The sequence below is a fragment of the Chiloscyllium punctatum genome, unplaced genomic scaffold, assembly GCF_047496795.1.
Source record: "Chiloscyllium punctatum isolate Juve2018m unplaced genomic scaffold, sChiPun1.3 scaffold_828, whole genome shotgun sequence".
Classification (NCBI taxonomy): Eukaryota; Metazoa; Chordata; class Chondrichthyes; order Orectolobiformes; family Hemiscylliidae; genus Chiloscyllium; species Chiloscyllium punctatum.
This window is the reverse complement of record NW_027310562.1, coordinates 1-19,035: the sequence shown is the minus strand read 5'-3', so window position 1 is coordinate 19,035 and position 19,035 is coordinate 1. Positions and strand designations below refer to the sequence as shown.

Sequence of the window (19,035 nt, the reverse complement as noted above, 5' to 3'; positions counted from 1 at the left end):
CTCCTCTGACCCACCCACACTGTTCCCTCCTCTGACCCACCCACACTGTTCCCTCCTCTGACCCACCCACACTGTTCCCTCCTCTGATCCACCCACACTGTTCCCTCCTCTGATCCGCCCACACTGTTCCCTCCTCTGATCCGCCCACACTGTTCCTGTCTCTGATCCACCCACACTGTTCCCGCCTCTGACCCGCCCACACTGTTCCCTCCTCTGACCCACCCACACTGTTCCCTCCTCTGACCCACCCACACTGTTCCTGTCTCTGATCCGGCCACACTGTTCCCTCCTCTGATCCACCCACACTGTTCCCTCCTCTGATCCACCCACACTGTTCCCTCCTCTGATCCGGCCACACTGTTCCTGTCTCTGATCCGCCCACACTGTTCCTGTCTCTGATCCACCCACACTGTTCCTGTCTCTGATCCACCCACACTGTTCCCGCCTCTGACCCGCCCACACTGTTCCCGTCTCTGATCCGCCCACACTGTTCCCCCCTCTGATCCGCCCACACTGTTCCCTCCTCTGACCCACCCACACTGTTCCTGTCTCTGATCCACCCACACTGTTCCCTCCTCTGACCCACCCACACTGTTCCCTCCTCTGATCCACCCACACTGTTCCTGTCTCTGATCCGCCCACACTGTTCCTGTCTCTGATCCACCCACACTGTTCCCTCCTCTGATCCACCCACCCTGTTCCCTCCTCTGACCCACCCACACTGTTCCCTCCTCTGACCCACCCACACTGTTCCCCCCTCTGATCCACCCACACTGTTCCCTCCTCTGATGCACCCACACTGTTCCCTCCTCTGATCCGCCCACACTGTTCCTGTCTCTGATCCACCCACACTGTTCCCTCCTCTGATCTGCCCACACTGTTCCTGTCTCTGATCCACCCACACTGTTCCTGTCTCTGATCCACCCACACTGTTCCCTCCTCTGATCCGCCCACACTGTTCCCTCCTCTGATCCACCCACACTGTTCCCTCCTCTGACCCACCCACACTGTTCCCTCCTCTGACCCACCCACACTGCTCCCTCCTCTGACCCACCCACACTGTTCCCTCCTCTGATCCACCCACACTGTTCCTGTCTCTGATCCGCCCACACTGTTCCTGTCTCTGATCCACCCACACTGTTCCCTCCTCTGATCCACCCACCCTGTTCCCTCCTCTGACCCACCCACACTGTTCCCTCCTCTGACCCACCCACACTGTTCCCCCCTCTGATCCACCCACACTGTTCCCTCCTCTGATCCACCCACACTGTTCCCTCCTCTGATCCGCCCACACTGTTCCTGTCTCTGATCCACCCACACTGTTCCCTCCTCTGATCCGCCCACACTGTTCCTGTCTCTGATCCACCCACACTGTTCCTGTCTCTGATCCACCCACACTGTTCCCTCCTCTGATCCGCCCACACTGTTCCCTCCTCTGATCCACCCACACTGTTCCCGCCTCTGATCCACCCACACTGTTCCCGCCTCTGATCCACCCACACTGTTCCCTCCTCTGATCCGCCCACACTGTTCCTGTCTCTGATCCACCCACACTGTTCCCGCCTCTGACCCGCCCACACTGTTCCCTCCTCTGACCCACCCACACTGTTCCAGTCTCTGATCCACCCACACTGTTCCTGTCTCTGATCCACCCACACTGTTCCTGTCTCTGACCTGCCCACACTGTTCCCTCCTCTGACCCACCCACACTGTTCCAGTCTCTGATCCACCCACACTGTTCCCTCCTCTGACCCACCCACACTGTTCCCTCCTCTGACCCGCCCACACTGTTCCCTCCTCTGACCCACCCACACTGTTCCCTCCTCTGATCCACCCACACTGTTCCCTCCTCTGACCCACCCACACTGTTCCCTCCTCTGATCCACCCACGCTGTTCCCTGTCTCTGATCCACCCACACTGTTCCTGTCTTTGATCCACCCACACTGTTCCCTCCTCTGATCCGCCCACACTGTTCCCTCCTCTGATCCGCCCACACTGTTCCAGTCTCTGATCCACCCACACTGTTCCTGTCTCTGATCCACCCACACTGTTCCTGTCTCTGATCCTCCCACACTGTTCCCTCCTCTGATCCACCCACACTGTTCCTGTCTCTGATCCGCCCACACTGTTCCCTCCTCTGATCCACCCACGCTGTTCCCTGTCTCTGATCCACCCACACTGTTCCTGTCTCTGACCCACCCACACTGTTCCCTCCTCTGATCCACCCACACTGTTCCTGTCTCTGATCCACCCACACTGTTCCTGTCTCTGATCCACCCACACTGTTCCCTCCTCTGACCCACCCACACTGTTCCCTCCTCTGATCCACCCACACTGTTCCCTCCTCTGATCCACCCACACTGTTCCCTCCTCTGATCCACCCACACTGTTCCCTCCTCTGATCCACCCACACTGTTCCCTCCTCTGATCCACCCACACTGTTCCTGTCTCTGATCCACCCACACTGTTCCTGTCTCTGATCCACCCACACTGTTCCCTCCTCTGACCCATCCACACTGTTCCCTCCTCTGACCCACCCACACTGTTCCCTCCTCTGACCCACCCACACTGTTCCCTCCTCTGACCCACCCACACTGTTCCCTCCTCTGATCCACCCACACTGTTCCCTCCTCTGACCCACCCACACTGTTCCCTCCTCTGACCCACCCACACTGTTCCCTCCTCTGATCCGCCCACACTGTTCCCTCCTCTGATCCGCCCACACTGTTCCCGTCTCTGATCCACCCACACTGTTCCCGCCTCTGACCCGCCCACACTGTTCCCTCCTCTGACCCACCCACACTGTTCCAGTCTCTGATCCACCCACACTGTTCCTGTCTCTGATCCACCCACACTGTTCCTGTCTCTGACCTCCCCACACTGTTCCCTCCTCTGACCCACCCACACTGTTCCAGTCTCTGATCCACCCACACTGTTCCCTCCTCTGACCCACCCACACTGTTCCCTCCTCTGACCCACCCACACTGTTCCCTCCTCTGATCCACCCACGCTGTTCCCTGTCTCTGATCCACCCACACTGTTCCTGTCTTTGATCCACCCACACTGTTCCCTCCTCTGATCCGCCCACACTGTTCCCTCCTCTGATCCGCCCACACTGTTCCAGTCTCTGATCCACCCACACTGTTCCTGTCTCTGATCCACCCACACTGTTCCTGTCTCTGATCCTCCCACACTGTTCCCTCCTCTGATCCACCCACACTGTTCCCTCCTCTGATCCGCCCACACTGTTCCCTCCTCTGATCCGCCCACACTGTTCCCTCCTCTGACCCACCCACACTGTTCCCTCCTCTGACCCACCCACACTGTTCCTGTCTCTGATCCACCCACACTGTTCCTGTCTCTGATCCTCCCACACTGTTCCCTCCTCTGACCCACCCACACTGTTCCTGTCTCTGACCCACCCACACTGTTCCCTCCTCTGACCCACCCACACTGTTCCTGCCTCTGATCCGCCCACACTGTTCCCTCCTCTGATCCGCCCACACTGTTCCTGCCTCTGATCCACCCACACTGTTCCTGCCTCTGATCCACCCACCCTGTTCCCTCCTCTGACCCACCCACACTGTTCCTGTCTCTGACCCACCCACACTGTTCCTGCCTCTGACCCACCCACACTGTTCCTGCCTCTGATCCACCCACACTGTTCCCTCCTCTGATCCACCCACACTGTTCCTGTCTCTGATCCACCCACCCTGTTCCCTCCTCTGACCCACCCACACTGTTCCCGCCTCTGACCCACCCACACTGTTCCCTCCTCTGATCCACCCACACTGTTCCTGCCTCTGATCCACCCACACTGTTCCTGTCTCTGATCCACCCACACTGTTCCCCCCTCTGATCCACCCACACTGTTCCCTCCTCTGACCCACCCACACTGTTCCCTCCTCTGACCCACCCACACTGTTCCCTCCTCTGATCCGCCCACACTGTTCCCGTCTCTGATCCACCCACACTGTTCCCATCTCTGATCCACCCACACTGTTCCCTCCTCTGATCCACCCACACTGTTCCCTCCTCTGATCCACCCACACTGTTCCCTCCTCTGACCCACCAACACTGTTCCTGTCTCTGATCCACCCACACTGTTCCTGTCTCTGATCCGCCCACACTGTTCCTGTCTCTGATCCGCCCACACTGTTCCCTCCTCTGATCCGCCCACACTGTTCCCTCCTCTGATCCGCCCACACTATTCCCTCCTCTGACCCACCAACACTGTTCCTGTCTCTGATCCACCCACACTGTTCCCTCCTCTGATCCACCCACACTGTTCCCTCCTCTGATCCACCCACACTGTTCCCTCCTCTGATCCGCCCACACTGTTCCCTCCTCTGATCCACCCACACTGTTCCTGTCTCTGACCCACCCACACTGTTCCTGTCTCTGACCCACCCACACTGTTCCTGTCTCTGACCCGCCCACACTGTTCCTGTCTCTGACCCGCCCACACTGTTCCCTCCTCTGACCAACCCACACTGTTCCTGTCTCTGATCCGCCCACACTGTTCCCGTCTCTGATCCACCCACACTGTTCCCTCCTCTGATCCGCCCACACTGTTCCTGTCTCTGATCCTCCCACACTGTTCCCTCCTCTGATCCACCCACACTGTTCCCTCCTCTGACCCACCCACACTGTTCCCGTCTCTGATCCACCCACCCTGTTCCCTCCTCTGATCCACCCACCCTGTTCTTGCCTCTGACCCACCCACACTGTTCCCTGTCTCTGACCCACCCACACTGTTCCTGTCTCTGATCCACCCACACTGTTCCCTCCTCTGATCCACCCACACTGTTCCCTCCTCTGATCTGCCCACACTGTTCCTGTCTCTGATCCACCCACACTGTTCCCTCCTCTGACCCACCCACACTGTTCCTGTCTCTGATCCGCCCACACTTTTCCTGTCTCTGACCCACCCACACTGTTCCCTCCTCTGATCCACCCACACTGTTCCCTCCTCTGACCCACCCACACTGTTCCTGTCTCTGATCCGCCCACACTGTTCCTGTCTCTGATCCGCCCACACTGTTCCCTCCTCTGACCCACCCACACTGTTCCCTCCTCTGATCCGCCCACACTGTTCCTGTCTCTGATCCGCCCACACTGTTCCTGTCTCTGATCCACCCACCCTGTTCCTGTCTCTGATCCACCCACCCTGTTCCCTCCTCTGATCCACCCACACTGTTCCTGTCTCTGATCCACCCACACTGTTCCTGTCTCTGATCCACCCACACTGTTCCTGTCTCTGATCCACCCACACTATTCCTGTCTCTGACCCACCCACACTGTTCCTGTCTCTGACCCACCCACACTTTTCCTGTCTCTGATCCGCCCACACTGTTCCCGTCTCTGACCCACCCACACTGTTCCTGTCTCTGACCCACCCACACTGTTCCTGTCTCTGATCCACCCACACTGTTCCCTCCTCTGATCCACCCACACTGTTCCCTCCTCTGATCCACCCACACTGTTCCCTCCTCTGATCCACCCACACTGTTCCCTCCTCTGATCCACCCACACTGTTCCCTCCTCTGATCCACCCACACTGTTCCCTCCTCTGATCCGCCCACACTGTTCCTGCCTCTGACCCACCCACACTGTTCCCTCCTCTGATCCACCCACACTGTTCCCTCCTCTGATCCACCCACACTGTTCCCTCCTCTGATCCACCCACACTGTTCCCTCCTCTGATCCACCCACACTGTTCCCTCCTCTGACCCACCCACACTGTTCCCTCCTCTGACCCACCCACACTGTTCCCTCCTCTGATCCACCCACCCTGTTCCCCCCTCTGACCCACCCACACTGTTCCCTCCTCTGATCCACCCACCCTGTTCCCTCCTCTGACCCACCCACACTGTTCCTTCCTCTGACCCGCCCACACTGTTCCCTCCTCTGACCCGCCCACACTGTTCCCTCCTCTGACCCACCCACACTGTTCCTGTCTCTGACCCACCCACACTGTTCCTGTCTCTGATCCACCCACACTGTTCCTGTCTCTGATCCACCCACACTGTTCCCTCCTCTGATCCGGCCACACTGTTCCCTCCTCTGACCCACCCACACTGTTCCCTCCTCTGACCCACCCACACTGTTCCCTCCTCTGATCCGCCTACACTGTTCCTGTCTCTGATCCGCCCACACTGTTCCCTCCTCTGGTCCACCCACACTGTTCCCTCCTCTGATCCGCCCACACTGTTCCCTCCTCTGATCCACCCACACTGTTCCCTCCTCTGATCCGCCCACACTGTTCCTGTCTCTGATCCGCCCACACTGTTCCCTCCTCTGATCCACCCACACTGTTCCCTCCTCTGACCCACCCACACTGTTCCTGTCTCTGATCCGCCCACACTGTTCCCTCCTCTGATCCACCCACACTGTTCCCTCCTCTGATCCACCCACACTGTTCCTGTCTCTGACCCACCCACACTGTTCCTGTCTCTGATCCGCCCACACTGTTCCCTCCTCTGATCCGCCCACACTGTTCCTGTCTCTGATCCGCCCACACTGTTCCCTCCTCTGACCCACCCACACTGTTCCTGTCTCTGATCCGCCCACACTGTTCCCTCCTCTGATCCACCCACACTGTTCCCTCCTCTGACCCACCCACACTGTTCCCTCCTCTGACCCGCCCACACTGTTCCAGTCTCTGATCCACCCTCACTGTTCCAGTTTCTGATCCACCCACACTGTTCCTGTCTCTGACCCACCCACACTGTTCCCTCCTCTGATCCGCCCACACTGTTCCTGTCTCTGATCCACCCACACTGTTCCCTCCTCTGACCCACCCACACTGTTCCTGTCTCTGATCCACCCACACTGTTCCCTCCTCTGACCCACCCACACTGTTCCCTCCTCTGATCCGCCCACACTGTTCCCTCCTCTGATCCGCCCACACTGTTCCCTCCTCTGATCCACCCACGCTGTTCCCTGTCTCTGATCCACCCACACTGTTCCTGTCTTTGATCCACCCACACTGTTCCCTCCTCTGATCCACCCACACTGTTCCCTCCTCTGATCCGCCCACACTGTTCCCGTCTCTGATCCGCCCACACTGTTCCCGTCTCTGATCCGCCCACACTGTTCCTGTCTCTGATCCGCCCACACTGTTCCTGTCTCTGATCCGCCCACACTGTTCCAGTCTCTGATCCTCCCACACTGTTCCCTCCTCTGATCACCCACACTGTTCCCTCCTCTGATCCGCCCACACTGTTCCTGTCTCTGACCCGCCCACCCTGTTCCCTCCTCTGACCCACCCACCCTGTTCCCTCCTCTGACCCACCCACCCTGTTCCTGTCTCTGATCCACCCACACTGTTCCCTCCTCTGATCCACCCACACTGTTCCCTCCTCTGATCCACCCACACTGTTCCCTCCTCTGATCCACCCACACTGTTCCCTCCTCTGACCCACCCACACTGTTCCCTCCTCTGATCCACCCACACTGTTCCCTCCTCTGATCCACCCACACTGTTCCCTCCTCAGATCCACCCACACTGTTCCCTCCTCTGATCCACCCACACTGTTCCCTCCTCTGACCCACCCACACTGTTCCCTCCTCTGATCCACCCACACTGTTCCCTCCTCTGATCCACCCACACTGTTCCCCCCTCTGACCCACCCACACTGTTCCCTCCTCTGATCCACCCACACTGTTCCCTCCTCTGATCCACCCACACTGTTCCTGTCTCTGATCCGCCCACACTGTTCCTGTCTCTGATCCGTCAACACTGTTCCTGTCTCTGACCCACCCACACTGTTCCCTCCTCTGATCCACCCACACTGTTCCCTCCTCTGATCCACCCACACTGTTCCCTCCTCTGATCCACCCACACTGTTCCTGCCTCTGATCCACCCACACTGTTCCCTCCTCTGATCCACCCACACTGTTCCCTCCTCTGATCCACCCACACTGTTCCCTCCTCTGATCCACCCACACTGTTCCTGTCTCTGACCCACCCACCCTGTTCCCTCCTCTGCACCACCCACACTGTTCCCTCCTCTGATCCACCCACACTGTTCCCTCCTCTGATCCACCCACACTGTTCCTGTCTCTGACCCACCCACCCTGTTCCCTCCTCTGACCCACCCACACTGTTCCTGTCTCTGATCCACCCACACTGTTCCCTCCTCTGATCCACCCACACTGTTCCCTCCTCTGATCCACCCACACTGTTCCTGTCTCTGACCCACCCACCCTGTTCCCTCCTCTGATCCACCCACCCTGTTCCCTCCTCTGACCCACCCACCCTGTTCCCTCCTCTGACCCACCCACCCTGTTCCCTCCTCTGATCCACCCACCCTGTTCCCTCCTCTGACCCACCCACACTGTTCCTGTCTCTGATCCGCCCACACTGTTCCTGTCTCTGATCCACCCACACTGTTCCCTCCTCTGACCCACCCACACTGTTCCCTCCTCTGACCCACCCACACTGTTCCCTCCTCTGATCCGCCCACACTGTTCCTGTCTCTGATCCACCCACCCTGTTCCTGTCTCTGACCCACCCACCCTGTTCCCTCCTCTGATCCACCCACACTGTTCCTGTCTCTGACCCACCCACACTGTTCCCTCCTCTGATCCACCCACACTGTTCCCTCCTCTGATCCACCCACACTGTTCCCTCCTCTGATCCACCCACACTGTTCCCTCCTCTGATCCACCCACACTGTTCCCTCCTCTGATCCACCCACACTGTTCCCTCCTCTGATCCACCCACACTGTTCCCTCCTCTGATCCACCCACACTGTTCCCGTCTCTGACCCACCCACCCTGTTCCCTCCTCTGATCCACCCACCCTGTTCCCTCCTCTGACCCACCCACCCTGTTCCCTCCTCTGATCCACCCACCCTGTTCCCTCCTCTGACCCACCCACACTGTTCCTGTCTCTGATCCGCCCACACTGTTCCTGTCTCTGATCCACCCACACTGTTCCCTCCTCTGACCCACCCACACTGTTCCCTCCTCTGACCCACCCACACTGTTCCCTCCTCTGATCCGCCCACACTGTTCCTGTCTCTGATCCACCCACCCTGTTCCTGTCTCTGACCCACCCACCCTGTTCCCTCCTCTGATCCACCCACACTGTTCCTGTCTCTGACCCACCCACACTGTTCCCTCCTCTGATCCACCCACACTGTTCCCTCCTCTGATCCACCCACACTGTTCCTGTCTCTGACCCACCCACACTGTTCCTGTCTCTGACCCACCCACCCTGTTCCCTCCTCTGATCCACCCACACTGTTCCTGTCTCTGATCCACCCACACTGTTCCCTCCTCTGATCCACCCACACTGTTCCTGTCTCTGACCCACCCACACTGTTCCTGTCTCTGACCCACCCACACTGTTCCTGTCTCTGACCCACCCACACTGTTCCTGTCTCTGACCCACCCACACTGTTCCTGTCTCTGACCCACCCACACTGTTCCTGCCTCTGACCCACCCACACTGTTCCTGCCTCTGACCCACCCACACTGTTCCAGTCTCTGATCCACCCACACTGTTCCAGTCTCTGATCCACCCACACTGTTCCAGTCTCTGATCCACCCACACTGTTCCCTCCTCTGATCCACCCACACTGTTCCCTCCTCTGATCCACCCACAGTGTTCCCTCCTCTGATCCACCCACACTGTTCCTGTCTCTGATCCACCCACACTGTTCCTGTCTCTGATCCACCCACACTGTTCCTGCCTCTGACCCACCCACACTGTTCCTGTCTCTGACCCACCCACACTGTTCCTGTCTCTGACCCACCCACACTGTTCCCTCCTCTGACCCACCCACACTGTTCCCTCCTCTGACCCACCCACACTGTTCCCTCCTCTGACCCACCCACACTGTTCCTGTCTCTGATCCACCAACACTGTTCCTGTCTCTGATCCACCAACACTGTTCCTGCCTCTGATCCACCCACACTGTTCCCTCCTCTGATCCACCCACACTGTTCCCGCCTCTGATCCACCCACACTGTTCCCTCCTCTGATCCACCCACACTGTTCCCTCCTCTGATCCGCCCACACTGTTCCTGTCTCTGATCCACCCACCCTGTTCCTGTCTCTGACCCACCCACCCTGTTCCCTCCTCTGATCCACCCACACTGTTCCTGTCTCTGACCCACCCACACTGTTCCCTCCTCTGATCCACCCACACTGTTCCCTCCTCTGATCCACCCACACTGTTCCCTCCTCTGATCCACCCACACTGTTCCCTCCTCTGATCCACCCACACTGTTCCCTCCTCTGATCCACCCACACTGTTCCCTCCTCTGATCCACCCACACTGTTCCCTCCTCTGATCCACCCACACTGTTCCCTCCTCTGATCCACCCACACTGTTCCCTCCTCTGATCCACCCACACTGTTCCTGTCTCTGACCCACCCACCCTGTTCCCTCCTCTGATCCACCCACCCTGTTCCCTCCTCTGACCCACCCACCCTGTTCCCTCCTCTGACCCACCCACCCTGTTCCCTCCTCTGATCCACCCACCCTGTTCCCTCCTCTGACCCACCCACACTGTTCCTGTCTCTGATCCGCCCACACTGTTCCTGTCTCTGATCCACCCACACTGTTCCCTCCTCTGACCCACCCACACTGTTCCCTCCTCTGACCCACCCACACTGTTCCCTCCTCTGATCCGCCCACACTGTTCCTGTCTCTGATCCACCCACCCTGTTCCTGTCTCTGACCCACCCACCCTGTTCCCTCCTCTGATCCACCCACACTGTTCCTGTCTCTGACCCACCCACACTGTTCCCTCCTCTGATCCACCCACACTGTTCCCTCCTCTGATCCACCCACACTGTTCCCTCCTCTGATCCACCCACACTGTTCCCTCCTCTGATCCACCCACACTGTTCCCTCCTCTGATCCACCCACACTGTTCCCTCCTCTGATCCACCCACACTGTTCCCTCCTCTGATCCACCCACACTGTTCCCGTCTCTGACCCACCCACCCTGTTCCCTCCTCTGATCCACCCACCCTGTTCCCTCCTCTGACCCACCCACCCTGTTCCCTCCTCTGATCCACCCACCCTGTTCCCTCCTCTGACCCACCCACACTGTTCCTGTCTCTGATCCGCCCACACTGTTCCTGTCTCTGATCCACCCACACTGTTCCCTCCTCTGACCCACCCACACTGTTCCCTCCTCTGACCCACCCACACTGTTCCCTCCTCTGATCCGCCCACACTGTTCCTGTCTCTGATCCACCCACCCTGTTCCTGTCTCTGACCCACCCACCCTGTTCCCTCCTCTGATCCACCCACACTGTTCCTGTCTCTGACCCACCCACACTGTTCCCTCCTCTGATCCACCCACACTGTTCCCTCCTCTGATCCACCCACACTGTTCCTGTCTCTGACCCACCCACACTGTTCCTGTCTCTGACCCACCCACCCTGTTCCCTCCTCTGATCCACCCACACTGTTCCTGTCTCTGATCCACCCACACTGTTCCCTCCTCTGATCCACCCACACTGTTCCTGTCTCTGACCCACCCACACTGTTCCTGTCTCTGACCCACCCACACTGTTCCTGTCTCTGACCCACCCACACTGTTCCTGTCTCTGACCCACCCACACTGTTCCTGTCTCTGACCCACCCACACTGTTCCTGCCTCTGACCCACCCACACTGTTCCTGCCTCTGACCCACCCACACTGTTCCAGTCTCTGATCCACCCACACTGTTCCAGTCTCTGATCCACCCACACTGTTCCAGTCTCTGATCCACCCACACTGTTCCCTCCTCTGATCCACCCACACTGTTCCCTCCTCTGATCCACCCACAGTGTTCCCTCCTCTGATCCACCCACACTGTTCCTGTCTCTGATCCACCCACACTGTTCCTGTCTCTGATCCACCCACACTGTTCCTGCCTCTGACCCACCCACACTGTTCCTGTCTCTGACCCACCCACACTGTTCCTGTCTCTGACCCACCCACACTGTTCCCTCCTCTGACCCACCCACACTGTTCCCTCCTCTGACCCACCCACACTGTTCCCTCCTCTGACCCACCCACACTGTTCCTGTCTCTGATCCACCAACACTGTTCCTGTCTCTGATCCACCAACACTGTTCCTGCCTCTGATCCACCCACACTGTTCCCTCCTCTGATCCACCCACACTGTTCCCGCCTCTGATCCACCCACACTGTTCCCTCCTCTGATCCACCCACACTGTTCCCTCCTCTGATCCGCCCACACTGTTCCTGTCTCTGATCCACCCACCCTGTTCCTGTCTCTGACCCACCCACCCTGTTCCCTCCTCTGATCCACCCACACTGTTCCTGTCTCTGACCCACCCACACTGTTCCCTCCTCTGATCCACCCACACTGTTCCCTCCTCTGATCCACCCACACTGTTCCCTCCTCTGATCCACCCACACTGTTCCCTCCTCTGATCCACCCACACTGTTCCCTCCTCTGATCCACCCACACTGTTCCCTCCTCTGATCCACCCACACTGTTCCCTCCTCTGATCCACCCACACTGTTCCCTCCTCTGATCCACCCACACTGTTCCCTCCTCTGATCCACCCACACTGTTCCCGTCTCTGACCCACCCACCCTGTTCCCTCCTCTGATCCACCCACCCTGTTCCCTCCTCTGACCCACCCACCCTGTTCCTCCTCTGATCCACCCACCCTGTTCCCTCCTCTGACCCACCCACACTGTTCCTGTCTCTGATCCGCCCACACTGTTCCTGTCTCTGATCCACCCACACTGTTCCCTCCTCTGACCCACCCACACTGTTCCCTCCTCTGACCCACCCACACTGTTCCCTCCTCTGATCCGCCCACACTGTTCCTGTCTCTGATCCACCCACCCTGTTCCTGTCCTCTGACCCACCCACCCTGTTCCCTCCTCTGATCCACCACACTGTTCCTGTCTCTGACCCACCCACACTGTTCCCCCTCTGATCCACCCACACTGTTCCCTCCTCTGATCCACCCACACTGTTCCTGTCTCTGACCCACCCACACTGTTCCTGTCTCTGACCCACCCACCCTGTTCCCTCCTCTGATCCACCCACACTGTTCCTGTCTCTGATCCACCCACACTGTTCCCTCCTCTGATCCACCCACACTGTTCCTGTCTCTGACCCACCCACACTGTTCCTGTCTCTGACCCACCCACACTGTTCCTGTCTCTGACCCACCCACACTGTTCCTGTCTCTGACCCACCCACACTGTTCCTGCCTCTGACCCACCCACACTGTTCCTGCCTCTGACCCACCCACACTGTTCCAGTCTCTGAACCACCCACACTGTTCCAGTCTCTGATCCACCCACACTGTTCCAGTCTCTGATCCACCCACACTGTTCCCTCCTCTGATCCACCCACAGTGTTCCTCCTCTGATCCACCCACAGTGTTCCCTCCTCTGATCCACCCACACTGTTCCTGTCTCTGATCCACCCACACTGTTCCTGTCTCTGATCCACCCACACTGTTCCTGCCTCTGACCCACCCACACTGTTCCTGTCTCTGACCCACCCACACTGTTCCTGTCTCTGACCCACCCACACTGTTCCCTCCTCTGACCCACCCACACTGTTCCCTCCTCTGACCCACCCACACTGTTCCCTCCTCTGACCCACCCACACTGTTCCTGTCTCTGATCCACCAACACTGTTCCTGTCTCTGATCCACCAACACTGTTCCTGCCTCTGATCCACCCACACTGTTCCCTCCTCTGATCCACCCACACTGTTCCCGCCTCTGATCCACCCACACTGTTCCCTCCTCTGATCCACCCACACTGTTCTAGTCTCTGATCCACCCACACTGTTCCAGTCTCTGATCCACCCACACTGTTCCCTCCTCTGATCCACCCACACTGTTCCCTCCTCTGATCCACCCACACTGTTCCCTCCTCTGATCCACCCACACTGTTCTAGTCTCTGACCCACCCACACTGTTCTAGTCTCTGACCCACCCACACTGTTCCAGTCTCTGATCCACCCACACTGTTCCCTCCTCTGATCCGCCCACACTGATCCCTCCTCTGATCCGCCCACACTGTTCCCTCCTCTGATCCACCCTCACTGTTCCCCCCTCTGATCCACCCTCACTGTTCCCCCCTCTGATCCACCCACACTGTTCCCTCCTCTGATCCACCCACACTGTTCCCTCCTCTGATCCACCCACACTGTTCCTGTCTCTGACCCACCCACACTGTTCCTGTCTCTGATCCACCCACACTGTTCCAGTCTCTGATCCACCCACACTGTTCCCTCCTCTGATCCACCCACACTGTTCCCTCCTCTGACCCACCCACACTGTTCCCTCCTCTGACCCACCCACACTGTTCCCTCCTCTGATCCGCCCACACTGTTCCTGTCTCTGATCCACCCACACTGTTCCCTCCTCTGATCACCCACACTGTTCCTGTCTCTGACCCACCCACACTGTTCCTGTCTCTGATCCACCCACACTGTTCCAGTCTCTGATCCACCCACACTGTTCCCTCCTCTGATCCACCCACACTGTTCCCTCCTCTGACCCACCCACACTGTTCCCTCCTCTGATCCACCCACACTGTTCCCTCCTCTGACCCACCACACTGTTCCCTCCTCTGATCCGCCCACACTGTTCCTGTCTCTGACCCACCCACACTGTTCCTGTCTCTGATCCACCCACACTGTTCCCTCCTCTGATCCACCCACCCTGTTCCTGTCTCTGACCCACCCACCCTGTTCCTGTCTCTGACCCACCCACCCTGTTCCTGTCTCTGATCCACCCACCCTGTTCCCTCCTCTGATCCACCCACACTGTACCCGTCTCTGATCCACCCACACTGTACCCGTCTCTGATCCACCCACACTGTTCCTGTCTCTGACCCGCCCACACTGTTCCTGTCTCTGACCCGCCCACACTGTTCCTGTCTCTGATCCACCACACTGTTCCTCCTCTGACCCGCCCACACTGTTCCTGTCTCTGATCCACCCACACTGTTCCCTCCTCTGACCCGCCCACACTGTTCCCTCCTCTGACCCGCCCACACTGTTCCCTCCTCTGACCCGCCCACACTGTTCCCTCCTCTGACCCACCCACCCTGTTCCTGTCTCTGACCACCCACCCTGTTCCTGTCTCTGACCCACCCACCCTGTTCCCTCTGACCCACCCACACTGTTCTAGTCTCTGACCCACCCACCCTGTTCCTGTCTCTGACCCACCCACCCTGTTCCCTCTGACCCACCCACACTGTTCCAGTCTCTGACCCACCCACACTGTTTCCTGTCTCTGACCCACCCACACTGTTCCTGTCTCTGACCCACCCACCCTGTTCCCTCTGACCCACCCACACTGTTCCAGTCTCTGACCCACCCACACTGTTCCAGTCTCTGATCCGCCCACACTGTTCCAGTCTCTGACCCACCCACCCTGTTCCAGTCTCTGATCCACCCACACTGTTCCTGTCTAGGTGTGCCCGTGTCTGTCAGTCTGCGTGCGTGTGTCTATGCGTGTGCGTGGGTGAGTGTCTGTATTTGTGTGCATGTGTCTGTATGCTTGAATGCATGTCTATGTACGTATATGTGCTTGTGTGTCTGAGCACGTGCACGCATGTCTGAACGTTGCGTCTGGATGTGTGCTCTGAGTGTGTGTCTCTTGTATACATGTATACGCGCGTGTGTGTGTGAGCGTGCGCGTGTGTGAGTCTGTATGCGTGCGTGTGTCTGTACGTGTATATGTCTGTGAGCGTGTGCGTGTGTGTCTGTGTACGTGTGCACATCATGGTGTTGGTTTCCCTATCCTGGCCTGGTGTCGTAAGCTGGAGACTGGGTCAGTGCCCGGAGCAGCCCCTGTGAACTGCCTGCCTCTTTGTTTTGCAGCTATTTAATGGCGCACTCCTTTGGTCGCCGTATGTTGTACCCGGGCTCGGTCTCTCTGCTGCAGAAAGCCATCATGCCGATGCTGCTACAGGGGCAGGCCCGTCTGATGGAGGAGGTAAGTGCGGGCGTGTGGGCTGCATTGCTGGCGTCAGTGCTGAGGTAAGCATGGGTGGGCTGCATTGCTGGCGTCAGTGCTGAGGTAAGGGTGGGGTGGGCGGGCTGCATTGCTGGTGTCAGTGCTGAGGTAAGGGTGGGCGGGCTGCATTGCTGTGTCAGTGCTGAGGTAAGGGTGGGCGGGCTGCATTGCTGGCGTCAGTGCTGAGGTAAGGGTGGGCGGGCTGCATTGCTGGTGTCAGTGCTGAGGTAAGGGTGGGGCGGGCTGCATTGCTGGCGTCAGTGCTGAGGTAAGGGGTGGGCGGGCTGCATTGCTGGTGTCAGTGCTGAGGTAAGGGTGGGGCGGGGCTGCATTGCTGGCGTCAGTGCTGAGGTAAGCACGGGCGGGCTGCATTGCTGGCGTCAGTGCTGAGGTAAGGGTGGGTGGGCTGCATTGCTGGTGTCAGTGCTGAGGTAAGGGTGGGTGGGCTGCATTGCTGGTGTCAGTGCTGAGGTAAGGGTGGGCGGGCTGCATTGCTGGTGTCAGTGCGGAGGTAAGGGTGGGCGGGCTGCATTGCTGGTGTCAGTGCTGAGGTAGGGGTGGGTGGGCTGCATTGCTGGTGTCAGTGCTGAGGTAGGGGTGGGTGGGCTGCATTGCTGGTGTCAGTGCTGAGGTAAGGGTGGGCGGGCTGCATTGCTGGTGTCAGTGCTGAGGTAAGGGTGGGCGGGCTGCATTGCTGGTGTCAGTGCTGAGGTAAGGGTGGGTGGGCTGCATTGCTGGTGTCAGTGCTGAGGTAAGCACGGGTGGGCTGCATTGCTGGTGTCAGTGCTGAGGTAAGCACGGGCGGGCTGCATTGCTGGTGTCAGTGCTGAGGTAAGGGTGGGTGGGCTGCATTGCTGGTGTCAGTGCTGAGGTAAGCACGGGCGGGCTGCATTGCTGGTGTCAGTGCTGAGGTAAGCACGGGTGGGCTGCATTGCTGGTGTCAGTGCTGAGGTAAGGGTGGGTGGGCTGCATTGCTGGCGTCAGTGTTGAGGTAAGCGTGGGTGGGCTGCATTGCTGGTGTCTGTGCTGAATTAGGGGTGGGCGGGCTGCATTGCTGGCGTCAGTGCTGAGGTAAGCGCGGGCGGGCTGCATTGCTGGTGTCAGTGCTGAGGTAAGGGCGGACGGGCGGGCTGCATTGCTGGCGTCAGTGCTGAGGTAAGGGCGGACGGGCGGGCTGCATTGCTGGCGTCAGTGCTGAGGTAAGGGCGGACGGGCGGGCTGCATTGCTGGCGTCAGTGCTGAGGTAAGGGCGGACGGGTGGGCTGCATTGCTGGCGCCAGTGCTGAGGTAAGGGCGGGTGGGCTGCATTGCTGGCGTCAGCGCTGAGGTAAGCGCGGGCAGGTGGGCTGCATGGCTGGCGTCAGTGCTGAGGTAAGCATGGGTGGGCTGCATTGCTGGTGTCAGTGCTGAGTTAAGGGTGGGCGGGCTGCGTTGCTGGCGTCAGTGCTGAGGTAAGCGCGGGTGGGCTGCATTGCTGGCGTCAGTGCTGAGGTAAGCGCGGGCGGGCTGCATTGCTGGCGTCAGTGATGAGGTAAGTGCGGGCGTGTGGGCTGCATTGCTGGCGTCAGTGCTGAGGTGAGGGCGGACGGGTGGGCTGCATTGCTGGCGTCAGTGCTGAGGTAAGGGCGGGTGGGCTGCATTGCTGGCGTCAGTGGGGCTGCCTTGTGGAGCAGGCGGTGGTGTCACTACTCTTGACCAGGTGTCCCGGGTTCACGTCCCACCTGCTTCAAAAGTGTGTCATACAATCTCCGAACAGATTGTTGGAGAAAGAAGGAATCGATCTGCTGTTTGAGGGAGCTTGCTGTATGTCAGTGGGCTGTCCGATATCTTCATGTGGTGTCAGTGATGATAGTTGTACTGTGTTTCTTCTACATGTGGGCCTTCCACAGTACCGAGGGAAACGAGCCAAACTGATCGCCTGTGATGGGAACCAGATCGATACGGTGTTTGTGGACCGACGGGCATCGGAGACCGACCGTGGCAAAAAGCTGGTAAGGCTAAAGTCACTGTTACACAGTGGGTGGGTGTGGGTGTGAGCGGGGGGGTGGGGGGTGTGACACAGAGGGTGTAACTGAGACTGAGGGTGGGTGGGTGGGTGGGTGGGTGGGTGGGTGTGGGTGTGTGTGTGTGTGTGGGTGGGTGTGGGTGTGTGTGTGTGTGTGTGTGTGAGGATGGGTGTGAGAGCGAGGGATGGGTGTGAGAGCGCGAAGGTCTGTGTGTGGGGGGGGGGGGGGTGGCGAGCGCCTGTGTGTGAGCGAGGGGGGGGGGCACGCGCACGCGTGTGTGAGCGAGGGTGGGGGGGCACGCGCGCGTGTGTGAGCGAGGGGGGGGGGCGCGCGCGCGGGTGTGTGAGCGAAGGGGGGGGGGGCGCGCGTGGGTGTGAGCGAGGGGGGGGCGCGCGTAGGTGTGAGCGAGGGGGGGGCACATGTGCATGTGAGCGAGGGGGGGCGTGCGCGTGGGTGTGAGCGAGGGGGGGGCGCGCGTGGGTGTGAGCGAGGGGTGGGGGGGGGCGCGCGCAATGGGTGTGAGCGAGGGGGTGGGGGGGGCGCGCGTGGGGTGTGAGCGAGGGGTGGGGGGGGCGCGCTGTGGGTGTGAGCGAGGGGGGGGGCGGGGGCGCGCGTGGGTGTGAGCGGGCGGGGGGGGCGCGTGGGTGTGAGCGGGGGGGGGGGCGCGCGAGGGTGGGGGCGCGCGTGGGGTGTGAGCGAGGGTGGGGGCGCGCGCGGTGGGTGTGAGCGAGGGTGGGGGCGCGCGCAGTGGGTGTGAGCGAGGGTGGGGGCGCGCGCGTGGGTGTGAGCGAGGGTGGGGGCGCGCGCGTGGGTGTCGTGAGCGAGGGTGGGGGCGCGCGCAGTGGGTGTGAGCGAGGGTGGGGGCGGGCGCGCGTGGGTGTGAGCGAGGGTGGGGGGGGCGCGCGCCGTGGGTGTGAGCGAGGGGGGGGGCGGGGCGCGCGTGGGTGTGAGCGAGGGGTGGGGGCGCGCGCGTGGGTGTGAGCGAGGGTGGGGGCGCGCGTGGGTGTGAGCGAGGGGGGGGCGCGCCGTGGGTGTGAGCGAGGGT

The 19,035-nt window shown here is 59.8% G+C and overlaps 1 protein-coding gene across 1 annotated transcript in view; it reads left to right on the top strand.

The window, feature by feature from the left end:
* Positions 1–17,975, top strand: part of abhd16a (abhydrolase domain containing 16A, phospholipase) — a gene marked incomplete at its 3' end in the record, with an annotated part of 59,819 nt that extends 41,844 nt beyond the window's left edge. Inside the window, 2 exon segments of the mRNA XM_072567666.1 lie at positions 15,849–15,963; positions 17,874–17,975. Coding sequence (XP_072423767.1) covers positions 15,849–15,963; positions 17,874–17,975 — 217 coding nt within the window.
* Positions 17,976–19,035: the final 1,060 nt, after the last annotated feature.